Raw genomic sequence first — 15123 nt, forward strand, 5'->3', positions numbered from 1 at the left:
CCTTCTTTTTGAAATTACTAGTTTCATATTATGTGCTGTAATAGATTTATAAATAGCATGCTAGTATGAAACTGGAAAGAAATTATGGATTTGGTGAGCTGATCTATGTTCTCAAGTTTCTTGAAGGATTCTTTAAGGGTTACTGGGTTTAAAAAAACAGCCACAACAAAAAGCTTGGTGTCAGACTTTAACATTTATGCCAAGTAATGCTGTTACTCCTCACCTCTTTGTAAGCAAGAGCTGAACTGTATATTTTATGGAACTTTTACTGAGCAGTCACTTTTAATCCTGTGGTGTGCTGCCTGCCTCACAATTCTATAGTACTGTATCCATCAGAGATCCAAACTTGGGGGAAATGGAGCTTTGTAAAGACAACCACTCTTGCTTAATAGATGATCAGAGTAACTTCTTCAATTTCAGAAAGAGAGATAAAGCACAAGTCTGTGCAGATTGTGCATGTCATTTTGATTTGTTAAATTAAGTGCTAGAAGTTACATTGCAGAATGTTCTCCATTTCATTTCAAACATGCAAAACTCTTTAAATTTAGAAACTTTTCCAATTCCTGTGTTATATATCAAAATTAAAACTTAACTTTCAGTTGTCTTCCTACTTAGATATGCTATCTCTTTTAATCCTTACACCAATTCTTTGGATAAACATCATCCTGCATTTTATGGCATGGAAGCTAAAGTTCAGAGAGTTTAGTAACTTTACCAAAATTATACATCCAGAAAATTGTGGAGCCAAAATTAGAATAGAGGTTTATCTGAATGCAAAACAAAGACTGTCTGGTCTATGTAATTCTTCCAACCTCTGATTCTACTTTTATCCTCTTTTACAGGAATTATTATGGAGAAAAAATTGGCATGTATTTTGTCTTTCTCGGATTTTACACAGAAATGCTGGTCCTTGCAGCTATAGTTGGTTTAGCTTGTTTTATTTATGGCTTATTTTCCATGCATTCTAGCACAACCAGGTAAGTGCAGCTGAGTTGCCAAAGTAGAGAAAATGTCTTGATCTTATTATGCTAATTGGAACTGGTATTATTACTTTTCCTGGGGCATTTGTTTCAGAATGTTTCTTTATGGCAGCAGATGAGTGATGTTTCTGACAAAAGACCCAAGCAAACCCCCTCACTAGGTGCTTTATGAAAAAATCTGTTTTTAAGGACTAGTTCTAAAGATTCTGCTCTTCAAAGCGTAACTTGAAGAAATTGCTGCTTCACTCCCCCTTCTGCCATATGAGAAGCTGTATGAAAAGTTGTTCTGATCAGAACAGCTTTGGACTCTCACCCAAACACACATTACTTTTAAAGTAATTTTGCTGTTCCCTCTGCAGCATTGAAGTCTGTGACCCTGAGATTGGAGGTCAGATTATCATGTGCCCACTCTGTGATTTATTGTGTGATTTTTGGAGACTAAATACTACGTGTTTGTCTTCAAAGGTATGTATGTATTTTGGTAAAATGTAATTTCCCTCCTTTTGCATTGGAGACTAAATTGTCTTTGTGATGTTATTTTTGTTTTTACAGTTCTCTCATTTATTTGATAATGAGTCAACAGTGTTCTTTGCAATATTCATGGGAATTTGGGGTGAGTATATAGTCACATAAAAAATAGCTTTCTCCATGTTTTGTGGTATATGGCCTGTCTGTATAACATACCAAAGATAATTTTATATACAGGTATTTGTATCTAGCATCAATACACTGACGGCTTCCAAATCAGTGGTCTTTGATCCTTGATCCTTGGTCAAAAAATAAGAAAAAAAGCCTCTATTAATCACCTACTCCTTTCTCTGAGAGACAGCACTATTTTTTAAAATATATTTTTATTGATTTCAGAGAGGCAGGGGAAGTGAGAGAGAGATAGATACATCAATAATGAAAGAGAATCATTGATCAGCTGCCTCCTGCCCGCCCCACACTGGGGATTGAGCCTACAACCCAGGCATGTGCCCTGACAGGGAATCCAACCATGACCTCCTGGTCCATAGGTTGATGCTCAACCACTGAGCCATGCTGGTCAGGCAGAAGACAACATAATTTTTTAAGCTTCGTATGTATTCAGCTCACACTGTTTCCCAAAACTGTGGTAAAAAGCAGGGTCAATAAGTAGTTAATTCAGGAGAGAATAAACAAATATTTGGTGGCTAGCGGATAATTGAATCATGGAAACAAACTTGAATAAGAATTTTAAAAAGGTATAGAGGGCTAATACGTTGGTGTTTAAATCTAAGTTCCCTGTGGCTAGTTGTAGTGCCAGCTTTCAGATCTATTTGATAAAAACTTTCAAATAGATCTGGAAGTAGAACAACCCTTAATTTTGGAATTATTCCAGGATATTACATGGAAAGTAGAAGTGTTACGAAGTTGCTCCTAGCATCAGATAGGAAAGTATTTTCTGTAAGAGGAGTCCTGCAGACTTCTAAAACATGCCCCAAAATCAGAGGACTCTGGGAAAAAAAAAATATCCTTTTTTTCCTGAATAATAAAAATATATTTAGCAAACACAAATATGTGTACCTAAAAACTGGGCAAAGGACAAAGGGTCGCTTGATTCAGGCAAAAAGACAACAAAATTTGTTGGTGTGTATGAGCAGCAGAGGGATTGAAGGGTTTCTGTCATTACTGCCTGGCTGCTGTGGTCTATGACAGTGGTCGGCAAACTCATTAGTCAGCAGAGCCAAATATCAACAGTACAATGACTGAAATTTCTTTTGAGAGCCGAAAACTGACTTCTGCACATGGGCCACAAAGTTTCAATTGCACTGTATGTGCGCGCCCGCATGTGGTATTTTGTGGAAGAGCCATACTCAAGGGGCCAAAGAGCCGCATGTGGCTCACGAGCCGCAGTTTGCCGACCACTGGTCTAGAGCGACCACCCAGGTTCAACGAGCAGAGCTGATAGAGAAATCTTGCAGTTCTCCAGCAACCCCAAGTTTGGTAAATTGTGAGATGTACTCCATTATGTGGCTGCCAAATCCTGCCTCTGTTGTTAATTGGAATCAGAAGTGAAGGATATGTGCGCAAATTTAAACATATTTAGTAATTTTCAGTTGTTTCCATTAAGAGAGATTGTGCACCTACACCAGCTCTGTATTTCATCACAAATAGAAGAGCAACCATATGTGGAGCTCCCAGCAACACTGTATTTTGAGGAGGTGCTATCTTCAGTTAGTTTTTTCAGAAAAGTTTATTGTAGCAAAGTTGATTTAGCTTTGGTTTTTGAGGATCTTGTCCAAATTTCATGAAAACAGAACTTTCAGGATGTTTGTTTTAGTACAAATACTAGTTAACAGTTAAATTGAATCAAAGGGTAAGTTGGCAGAGTGGATATGAGAAAACAACACTCGTCCTAGGGATTGAAACCTGAAAATAATGCATACGTAAGCTCTGTACTGAAGGGTAGGAGTGCTTTTTTTTTTTTAATTGGCATGTTTATAATGAAAATAAATACCCATCTTAGGAAATTCAAGTAGTATATTGAAACAGAAAGACAATTAGGTTAAAATCACCAGAAATAGAATTATTATTTTGGCCATGATTTTTCAGAATCTTTTATCCTATCTGTGTGGGCATGTATGTTCATATAACTTTACATAAATGGTATAACATTATACTTATTTTAAGCCATTTTTTTTATAGAATATAGAACAAACATGAATTATGGGACTCCTTTTGTAAAATGAATATGTGTATGTGTTGTGTGTGTGTATTTATGACTGAATAGAGTTACCTTTTATGAACTTATTACACTTTATCTAGTTGTTTATTATTGAATATTTATGTCTCTTTCACTTTTCCCTCCTACTTTTATTGAGATATCATTGACATATAATATTTTATTAGTTTAAAGTTTACAATATAATGAGTTGATATATATGAAATGATTAATAAGTAAGTTTAGTTAACATTTATCACCTCATATAGTTACAGATATTTTTGTGATGAGAACATTTAAGATTGACTCCTAGTAACTTTCAAATATATAACACATTATTTTTAGCTATAGTAACAATGCTATATAGTTTTAACTATATATCCCCCAAAATTGCCAGTCTTATAAGTGGACATTTATATCTCTTGACCATTTTCACCCATTTCCCCCACCATCACCAACCACCAAACTGTACTGTTTCTATGAGTTTGCCCTTTTTTTAAATTCCACATGTAAGTGAGACCATAAGTATTTCTCTTTCTCTGTATGACTTATCTTACTTAGCATAATATCCTCAAGGCCCATTCATGTTGTTGCAGAATGGCAGGATTTTCTTTTTTAATAACCAAATATTATTCCATTCTTTATATAAACCACATTTTCTTTATCCATTCATCCATGCATGGACACTTAGGTTGTTTTATGACTTCACTATTGCAAATAATGCTGCAATGAATATGAAATACATATGTTAGAGAGAGGGGAGAGAATATGTTATACAATGGCTTTTACATTTTTCTTAAATTTCACTAAGATATAATGCTTGAATGATTTCACTAAAAGACTAATTTCAGTAAAAGACTGATTTTACAAACAAAATCTAGGTGTTAATAAAAAGTTAAGTTTTTTTCCTTCAAATTATCTTGAGAGAGAGAGAGAGACAGTAATTAACCTGAATTTTTTTCTTGCATGGACTGTTGTCTAAGGAATTAACTCAAAATTTTATATATGAGTCATTTTAATGTTATTACATAATTATGCTAACATTAAGAATTTTATAAATTTATCATCAAATAATAGTGACAGAATTGCTATCATACAACCAAATGGATATTTAAGAATAGAGACCCTGGCCAGTTGGCTCAGTTAGTTGGAGTATCATCCTGAACATCAAAAGGTTGTGGATTCGATTCCCAGTCAGGGCACTAACCTAGCTTTCGGTTCGATCCCTGGACGGAGTTCCGGAGGCAACTGATTAATATTTCTCTCTCACATCTATGTCTGTCTTTCTGTCTGTCTGTCTCTCCCTTTTTATCCTTTCCTTCCTCTTTGTAAAATTAAAACATATCAAAAAATTAAAATATATCAATAAAAACATATCAAAAAATAGAGGAAAACTGTGTACTTGTCTTAGGGTGGTGAACACACATATATGTACAGATGATGTATCATGTAATTATACACCTGAAATCTATGTAGTTTTATTATTATTAACCAATGTTATATCAATAAGTTCATTTAAAAATACAATAAATCAAAATAGAGGAAAACTGAGTTATTTTCTTATTCACTGTATTTCTCCATCTCTTTTTTTAAAAATATATTTTATTGATTTTTATAGAAGAAGGGAGAAGGAGAGAGAGACAGAAATATCAATGATGAGAGAGAATCATTGATCGGCTGCCTCCTGCACATCCCCTACTGGGGATCGAGCCTGTAACCCAGGCATGTGCCCTTGACTGGAATCGAACCTGGGACCCTTCAGTCCATAAGCCTAGGCTCTATCCCCTGAGCCAAACCAGCTAGGGCTCTCCATCTCTTAATTATATTTGTTTTTATACTTTGTTTTCCTATAGTCACATTGTTTTTGGAGTTTTGGAAACAGCGTCAAGCCAGACTAGAGTATGAGTGGGACCTGGTGGACTTTGAGGAGGAGCAGCAGCAGCTTCAGCTGAGGCCTGAATTTGAAGCCATGTGTAAACAGAGGAAAATGAATCCCGTGACTCAGGTAGATTAGGAAACTGAAATGGGCATCCTATCTCAATGGGCACATTGCTGTAAGTTGTCTCTCAAATAATGATGTCTATTTTAATTTGCCTTTAAGTATTCTCAAACATATAAATCATATAAACTCATTTACTTCTATATTTCAAACACATACAAAAGAAGATAGACAAGTAACATGAACTCCAGGATGGACCCATCACACAGCTTTAATTAATATTAATTCATGGACAATCTTGTTTTATTTATATACCTACTCCTTGTGGCCATTGGATTATTTTGAAGTAAATCCAAGGCATCATATTATGAAAGACATTATTTTAATACCAAGTGCAATTTAAAAAAATGGAAAACAGTGTGTATGCTCTGGGCTTTAAATATGTGTATAAATATGTATACACTAGAGGCCCAGTGCACGAAATTCATGCACAGGGGGGTGTGTCCCTCAGCCCAGCCTGCACCCTCTCCAATCTGGGACCCCTCGAGGGATGTCCGACTGCCCGTTTAGTCGGGCAGTCAGACATCCCTCTCACAATCCAGGACTGCTGGCTCCCAACTGCTCGCCTGCCTGCCTTCCTGATTGCCCCTAACCGCTTCTGCCTGCCAGCCTGATCACCCCCTTACCACTCCCCTGCCAGCCTGATTGATGCCTAACTGCTTTTCTGCCAGCCTGTTTTCCCTTAACTGCCCTCGCCTGCAGGCCTGGTCCCCTCCAACTGCTCTCCCCTGCAGGACTGGCTCCCCCTCAATTGCCCTTCCCTGCAGGCCCAGTCGCCTACAACTTCCCTCCTCTGCCGGCCTGTCACCCCTAACTGCCCTCCCCTGCAGGCTTGATCACCCCCAACTGCCCTCCCTTGTAGGCCTGGTCCCTCCCAACTGCCCTCCCCTGCTGGCCATTTTGTGGTGGCCATCTTGTGTCCACATGGGGACAGCCATCTTTGACCACATGAGGGCAGCCATCTTGTGTGTTGGAGTGATGGTCAATTTGCATATTACTCTTTTATTAGATAGGATGGAACTAAAGTTAATATGCAAAAATTAAATTAGTATTGTATTAAGATAGTGGGCTTATGATGATTGTTTTATTCAACTAGTCTCTCTTAATTGATTATAATAGGAAGGTCATTACGCTGCTATTTGAGGTGAAAGTCTGTATTTTGGGAACCTTAAATGGCAAACCAGCTATGTGTTGACTGAGTAATTTGACTTGTTGGTACCTTTTTTCATGTGAAAATAGAAGGTACTTTGCCATCAAACACCAGACTCTTGGCTGCATACTCTTAGAGTCCCTACATTTCCATAATCTGTAACCACTTTGTTACCAGATGCTATTAAAGGCAGAAAATAATATGTTTAACACAATCTCTTCAGTAGCATTCCCTACTCTGTTCAGGACACTATGCTTGCAGCATAATACTCAAAATTCTTTACATAATTTAGGCATTCATTTAACATTTATTAAATTGCATTGAAACATTACAAAATTCAATAAATGAATAAAGGGGGAAGAACACCTGAGAAAATACATTAACAACTTGAGTGAAATTAATAGTTTGAAATTATAAAATTATATCATAAGTGATATTGTCAGACTAATGATATTATGTATATCTATAGGGGAGCACATGAGACTTGGTTGGAAAGTTTGTAAGGAGGACATTCTGAGAAAAGGGAAGTGTGTGAAAGGCCACCTGCCCTGTTTATCTGAATTCTGACTTAGGGGAGTGCTGAAGGCGGTGCCCCTAATTATTCCTTGATCTTTCCAAACAAGTCTGTGCAGGAGCAGACACCACCTCCTCGCCTCCCCCCCCCCCCCCCGCCCCGCCCCACCGCCAGGTGTTTACTGGAATCCTTATGCTTAATCTCTAAATGCCTTTGCCTAGAGGACAATGTAAACGCATGTGTCCTCTCAAGAGTACTCACCCTACTGATTGTATCTTAAAGGTAAACTTTATCTCAAACTGCTGTTATAATAAAAGGCTAACAAGGCAGGCAATCGAGGCTGCCTGGTCCCTTTGGCCAGGCCATCCCTTAGCCCTCTCTTTCACAGTGAAACTGTGTCAGAGTAATCTGTGCATCCATCATTCACGGGCTGCTGGTCCTCCCCAGCATATATCTATTCATATTCCATGGGATAAAATAGAAAATAAAGGCAGGCTTATTGGCTTTGCCAAAAATTTTTGACCTGAAAGCCACATATACTTTCAAACCAATTGAATAAAACAGTATGTATTGGTTCACTGTGAATTATCCACTTAGCTGTAATGGTTTCCATGAAATGGTTTATTACTTAGCTGTAATTATCCACTTAGCTGTAATCAGAAGTTTTTTTATTTGCTATGCTTTATTAATGGTTAAGTACAGCCAGAACTCTCACATTTGAGTCCATATTGGGAACACTCATTCATATGTTGACATCCACATACATGCACACATCCTGAGGTTCAGTAGAGCTCTCAGACAACCTCTTCTACTGTTGATTTCTGTTTCCACTCAGTCTGCCCTGAAAACATACCAAAAAATGCAAAATCTTCTATTTTAGATAAAAATTATATGATTTAGGTTTCTGCTTTTTTTTTTTTTTACTATATGGCAGTATTGTTTTGGGTAAAATCTAACTCTTTATGTAGCTAAGAATGTTAGCTGATATAATTAACAACTTCCATTAATGACTTAACATGCATAAAAATGGAAAAGTCTGGGCCCCTGAATTTTGTGAAGTCCTATAAATAAAAAGAAGGCATCCTATTTAATATCATGCAGAGCAATTACAGAGCAATGCAATTCAACTTAATTCATTTGAGTTAGAATCCTATATAATAAAACCTATATATAATATGCAAATCGACCGAACAGCAGTATGACCGGTTGCTATGATGCAACCACCAGGGGGAAGACGCTCAATGCAGGAGTTGCCCCCTGGTGGTCAGTGTGCTCCCACAGTGGAGGCGCCACTCCTTAGCACAGTGCGAGAGGGATGCCCCCCCGCCAGGGGATCAGGCCTAAGCCAGCAAGCAGACATCCCACTAAGGGGTCCCAGACTGCAAGAGGGTGCAGGCCAGGCAGAGGGACCCCCCCCCCCCCCCCGCCAACCAGTGTACAGATGTTGTGCACCAGGCCTCTAATAGAATTAAGCCATCATTAAAGTGTATACTTAAGCAACTGCCCTCAGATTTTGACTTTATTTCCTATCTACTTGAATACCACTCTAATTCAACATCCAGGAAATAGTGTGTACCCATTATGTCTCATATCACATGTAAAATGTCTCAGCTAAGAGCCCTGAAGTATTCTACCTAAAGGGAAGGGACCATTACTAAAATGTAGCTTCCAATGTGCTGGACTGGATCCTTTTTGGAGGTTTCCTATTTAACTGAGCTTTGTGATTTTGACTACTACTTGGAATCCCAAAATTGTGGGTAGATTCTGAATTTTGCTGTGATTTCTTCAAAATTATAGGAGATGGAGCCTCACATGCCTCTGAAGAGTCGGATTCCATGGTACTTCTTATCAGGAGCCACAGTGACATTATGGGTAAACATTTAAAAAAAAAATCTTATCAGTTTGACATGCATTCACTGCTGGTGTGTGTTTCTCGGCATCTAGAAGGGGTTCAGGAATCTGGAGAAGGTGCTATGTGTAAATTAATCAAGAGTCCAGAGATGAAACATAATTTTGGAAGGCATTTGGGGGGCCAGAGGAGCTTAGCTAAAGAAACCAAGTTCCCCTGCCCCTCTGGGCCCCTTGCTTTTTATTAACACAAATTGTCTTAAGGCAAGGTAGATATACATATCAAAGGGTAAGATTTGGTATACAGAATCCATTGTCAGATTGGAGGAACTGCCTAAGGCTGTTCAGGTGTTTGGCAGGTAGGAGGCAATAACATGTAGATTGAAATGCCCTCAGCTATCTGGCAGCAAGCCATCATTTATGCATCCTTTTCAGGTTTGGGGAAATGCCCTCAGCCACTTCCAACAGGCAACAATATATGTGATTCAGCCCTTGCTGAGTCCCCAAGTTCCATCCACCTTTTGATGAAACTCTTGCATTTATGACATGCTGGATTTATCTTCCGGCAAGTCACATTAGGACTATCTCAACAGTTTAATCTGAAATAGCTCTCAAGTCCTTTCCTTCCTTTTCCCTCCCCAGTCTTTATCTTGAATAGAGCTCTTATATAAAATAAACTATAATTTACATGGATGCACCATAGTTGGAACCTTGGAAAAATAGTTGGGGTGAGAGAGAAGTCCTTTATCTTAGAGCCTGTCCCTCCATCTTTCCCAATTTGGTTGCAGATTATTTGGCTAGTTTTTTGTGTGTTTTTTTAATCGTTATTTTATCTTTATCTCCACTTAAAATATTTGCACAAAGAGAAGAAAACACAAAAGAAAAATGTTATTTCATCTACTTGAAGAATTTAATCATCATATCCCATTTTGAGGGAATCAGGTTTTCTCCATGCCTTTAAGCTAATGGATTCCTCGATCACCATAATCTGTTTCCTGCCCTCCCTTTTCCAAATGTGTTCCCTCTTATAGTTAGACTTTAATTTTAGAAGAAGTATGTTACCCTCTGAGAGTTTAGCATGTTGAAGTATAAAAAATTAGCAATTGTAGACTACAGCTTAACTTCACCAGTCCATAATTTCTTACCTTTAACATTTCTTATTGAAAGTATTGACTTTTCTATTTTAAATTTGCATTTTCTTAGATAATATAAAAATCATTAAAGAAAGACCATAGAATAAAGGAGGTGACAATCAATTTGGGACACTCCTAGAGAAATATTCTGAAGTGGTGTTCCAGAAAGATTATTCTGTCTTTTATTTCTATTATTTATTCAATTTGGTTCAGATCCTCAACTTTCAGAGTAAAATTCTCCAATCATTGATATAAAACCATCCCCAGATCTTTGTTTTTTTGCAATATCAGAAGTATACAAAATTTATACCAAACAGATACAAATATCTAAACTGTCTGGTTTAGCAGGTTACGAATAGCAACATTCTGAGGGGAAATGAAATACAATCCTTAAATGTACTTTTCTTGGGAAAGTTAAGTCATCTTCATGCTACATGTTTAACTACAATCTAGAGCAGAAGTTGGCAAACATTTCTACTAAAGAAGCCAGATGTCTTTTAGGCTCTGTGGGCCAGTCACTGGCACATAATTATCTTTATTTTTCTTTAGAACCTAAAAATATGCAAAACACATTTTTTTAAACGTTTTTATTGATTCAGAGAGAGGAAGGGAGAGGTAGAGAGAGATAGAAACATCAATGATTAGAGAGAATCATCCATTGGTTGCCTCCTGCACGCCCCCCTACTGGGGATTGAGCCTGAAACCTGGGCATGCCCTGATTGGTAATCAAACCATGACCTTCTGGTTCATGGGTCTATACTCAACTACTGAGCTACACCAGTCAGGCAAAACACATTCTTAACTCGAGGGCCATGCCAGAACTGGTAAGACTACAGGCAGAATTTGGCCTTCTGGCTAGTTTTCCTAACTCTTGCTAGCATATGGACCATGAATACTTTTCTAGTTTAGACTTACCTCGGTACCATATGCCTTACCTCTAACCCTTTTACCTTACTAGTGTTCATTTCCTGCCATTGGTGTTGAGAGATACTTGGTTTTCTTTCCATGTCAGAGCTGCTAAGCATAACAGAATGAGATGAAGAGAACAGTATGTTACAGATATAGTATACGCAGCATAGAGATACAAGGACCAGAGTGACCAATCCTATTTTCCTTCTGCAGATGTCTCTTGTCATTGCCTGTTTGGTGGCTGTGATTGTGTACCGCCTGTCAGTCTTTGCTACATTTTCCAGCTTCATGGAAACTGAAGCATCCTTAAAGCATGTCAAAAGTTTTCTCACTCCTCAGATAGCTACAGCACTCTCTGGGTCATGCTTGAACTTTATTGTCATCTTGATCTTGAATTTCTTTTATGAAAAGATATCTGCCTGGATTACAAAGATGGGTAAGCTGACTGACTCTTTACTATGGCTCTGAAAAAAGGGTCCCTAGCAACACTGCACATCCATTATGGATCATCCCCCAATTGCTAATTTAAGGCAGTTTGGTTCCATAGGTAGACCCATAGCCTGGTACTTCACAATGCCCTAACCGCTATATCCAGGCCATCATAATGGAAGCAAGAGGACAAACTAAAAAGAAGAATTAGGACTTTGTAGGTCTCTTTGTGTATTCTTATCTTAATTGCCCTTTCATGGGGTTATTTGAATCCTAAGTAAAATCCTCACTTTTCTCAAGGCAAAGAGAGTTTTTATGTCATGTGTATGATTTTTAGAAGGTATTTGGTTTTTAAAAACATCATGAGAACAATCAGCTTCTCCTTAATAAATCTGAAATTTAGTGCCTCTCTTTTCAGTTGCAGTGTCTTAGAATCTAGATTATTTTCTGATTAATATGTTTAAAGTTCTCCTAAAGCCATGAGGAAAGGTGAAGGCATCACAGGTGAAAGGGTCTCAGATGAAGTGGTCACAGGTGAAGTGGGAGACTGAGCCAGGAGAATAGCACAGAGCATAATTGCTCCTGATCTTGCCCCAGCAAGTTGGAAATAGATCGGAGACTCAGCTCAAGGCCTCAGCTTCTTCTCTGAGTGCTCTTTGTCCAGGAGCACTTCCTTTAAACCTGTCCACTGAGAGGCCCAATGTGACCCAATAGAACACCTCTTCCACCCAGCACTGGAGTGAGCACTGGGAAGCCACTTTCATTAAATATGACCCTCCAATTTGGAGTTCTTCCCTCAATTTTAATCGTATTTTTCTGCTAGCAACAACAAAAATATCACAGCAGATAACACCCAAAAGTGAAATACTTAAAAATACCAGCTTTCTTCTAAGAGAAAAAGCACTTGTGTTCACTGTTGAGATTTTGTAAGAATGCAACTAAATTTCAAGAAAATGGAGGTGTTATCTGTGTCTTTAAAATAATATGTGTATTTCAGCATCACTGAAAAAGTCATGGATTTGGTTGGATTGGGAGATCATCAGCTCAGAAAAACATGCTCTTTTATGCCTAGTGATGTTTTACTGTGGCATGAAGAGAATCTAATATTTTCTTATTTTGGAATTTATTAAATGATAGATCATGATAAAGAGAAGGAAAATATATGCTATTACTGCCACCATTTGTGTGACATGACTTTAAAATTTCCTATAGCTACTAGTGACCCGGTGCACGGATTCAGGTACATTGAAAGGAAATTAATTAGAAGGTGGCCAACAGGGCAGGACTGGGTGAGATGGGCCAGACACCCCTTGGAGCCAACCTCCCACGGTCCCTCCCTGGCCAGCCACATCTGGGGTGGTGCCGTGTCTCGAAAGGTGTCTGCAGAGTGAGGGGGGTCACTTCGGCAGGTGGGATCCCTTGGCCTGGCCTGTGGGGATCTGGCCGAAACCAGCTATCAAACATTCCCTGAGAGGTCCCGGAGTGCGAGAGGGCACTCTGCAAAGTTGCTGTCATACAGGGTGTGGAACGCAAATGCAAGTGTGCAGTAAACCAGATTTGGAGCCGAAAGTGCCCCAGCAACAACATAACCAATGCCAAAGGTGAAACACGCGGCCCCAGCCCCGCGAGGAATCGGGCTTCCTCCTCTCTGGTTTCAGGGTGTGTCACCTGAGAACTGTTGCTGCCAAGTCACTGCATCTTGGCAGCTCCTGCATTGAGCATCTGCCCCCCTGGTGGTCATTGCACATCATAGCAGCTGGTTGATGGAGGGAGGGACACTTAGCATATTAGATCAACACAAAGTCTCTAGTAGGCAGCCTAGCACAAATCTACACTGAGTGGCCAGATTATTATGATCTCTGAACGCATAATAATCTGGCCACTCAGTGTATAGTTAACTAAATATTGGTGTATTATGACCAGAGTGGGAAATATTTCAACAGGCTCTCAGAAAAATGTGACTAGATATCTACTTATCCCAGGGAAAGTGCATTGTTAAACATTGGTGTTTTTTACTTACCAGAAATCCCTCGAACTTACCAGGAGTATGAAAGCAGCCTGACCTTGAAAATGTTCCTGTTTCAGTTTGTAAATTTTTACTCATCATGCTTCTACTTAGCTTTCTTCAAAGGGAAGTTTGTGGGCTATCCCGGAAAGTACACATATTTGTTTAATGTGTGGAGAAGCGAAGAGGTAAGAACTCTCTTGAGAAGTGAGGTTTGTGGTTTTAATAACTCAGTGTTAACAAAATACCTTTTTTGTGCCCAGCACAAACTCAAATTTATTCAAATTGGAAGAGAAGTATAAGATACTGACTGTCTGAAGAGTTTTGGTTTTAGAATTCTGTCATCTAATAGACATCCATGTTCCTTTAGGGCAAGAAGTTATTTTGTGCTTATTGTTGGTATCAAAAAATGAGCTGCAAAATGGAATAAGTGAGTTCTATGTTCCCGAAGGCTTCCTGCAAAGGAAGAATGATAACTCTCTCCAAGTATAGCAGAGAGGACTTCACCATGGGAGTGAGTTAGGTCAGATCAGTGGTCTGCAAATATGGCTGTGCATCCAAATCACCTGGAGAAAAATAACAACTTCTACCCTAACCCAGACATAAAGATGCAGAATTTTCTGAGAATGAAATCCACAAATGTTATTAACAAAGCTGAATCTAATGCAGCTATCCCATGATCACTGGTCTGTGATCATGCTTGGACTATTGAGCTAAATATCACTTTATATCCCATTAGTATCCATTTCAACCCAAATCTTCAGATTCTGATCCTCTGGGTTTATTTCACTGCAAAAGTCTTGTCTTTCATCATTCACTTCTCTTTTCACCCTCCCCTTCTAACTAGTGTGACCCTGGAGGCTGTCTAATAGAACTGACAACCCAGTTGACCATCATAATGACTGGGAAACAGGTCTTCGGAAACATTCAAGAAGCCATTTATCCGTATGTATGACTTAGAAGTTTTTGCTATATTTAAGTAATCATGAGAGATTTCCTCTGGAAGATGAAATTCTATTATCATGGTGCCTTTGTTAGCAAATGTTTAAGTCAATGAAAAAGAAACTTCACATTTAATCAACAGTCGAATGCATTAAGGCAGTGGTCGGCAAACTGCGGCTCGGAGCCGTGGTTTGCCGCTCTGTTGACTAATGAGTTTGCCGACCACTGCATTAAGGTATTACAGGCCTTTAAATATGCATCACTGTTGCCTGAGTTGAAGTTGAGGGAAAGGTAGTTATGGCCCTTTTAGGAAGATTTGTGTGTTATATCCTCTGTAGATTATTCTGCATGTTATGTATTCACAAATTGAACTCTGTAATAGTATCTATTTTTCATGGACACATTTAGGCAAAAATTGGTCATGAATGAAATACTGATACATGAAAGGTTTGCTTTCTGTTCCAAAAGCATAGCAATAACGAATACTTTTTAAAAAGTGAAAACCAAAATGACAGTTTATACCAAATATAA

At 38.5% G+C, this 15123-nt stretch overlaps 1 protein-coding gene across 6 annotated transcripts in view; it reads left to right on the forward strand.

The window, feature by feature from the left end:
* Positions 1-15123, forward strand: part of ANO5 (anoctamin 5) — a 65507-nt gene that overhangs the window by 32171 nt on the left and 18213 nt on the right. For 5 of the 6 annotated variants that reach the window (XM_080688138.1, XM_080688135.1, XM_080688136.1 and 2 more), the window contains 8 exons: positions 843-977; positions 1340-1445; positions 1533-1593; positions 5517-5668; positions 9124-9198; positions 11430-11652; positions 13669-13838; positions 14498-14595. In XM_080688138.1, the coding sequence (XP_080544264.1) occupies positions 843-977; positions 1340-1445; positions 1533-1593; positions 5517-5668; positions 9124-9198; positions 11430-11652; positions 13669-13838; positions 14498-14595 (1020 nt within the window). The remainder of the gene's footprint in view (positions 1-842; positions 978-1339; positions 1446-1532; positions 1594-5516; positions 5669-9123; positions 9199-11429; positions 11653-13668; positions 13839-14497; positions 14596-15123) is intronic. The other variant, XM_080688137.1, reaches the window with a different exon arrangement.

This window comes from Plecotus auritus, assembly GCF_963455305.1.
Source record: "Plecotus auritus genome assembly, chromosome: 9".
Taxonomy (NCBI): Eukaryota; Metazoa; Chordata; class Mammalia; order Chiroptera; family Vespertilionidae; genus Plecotus; species Plecotus auritus.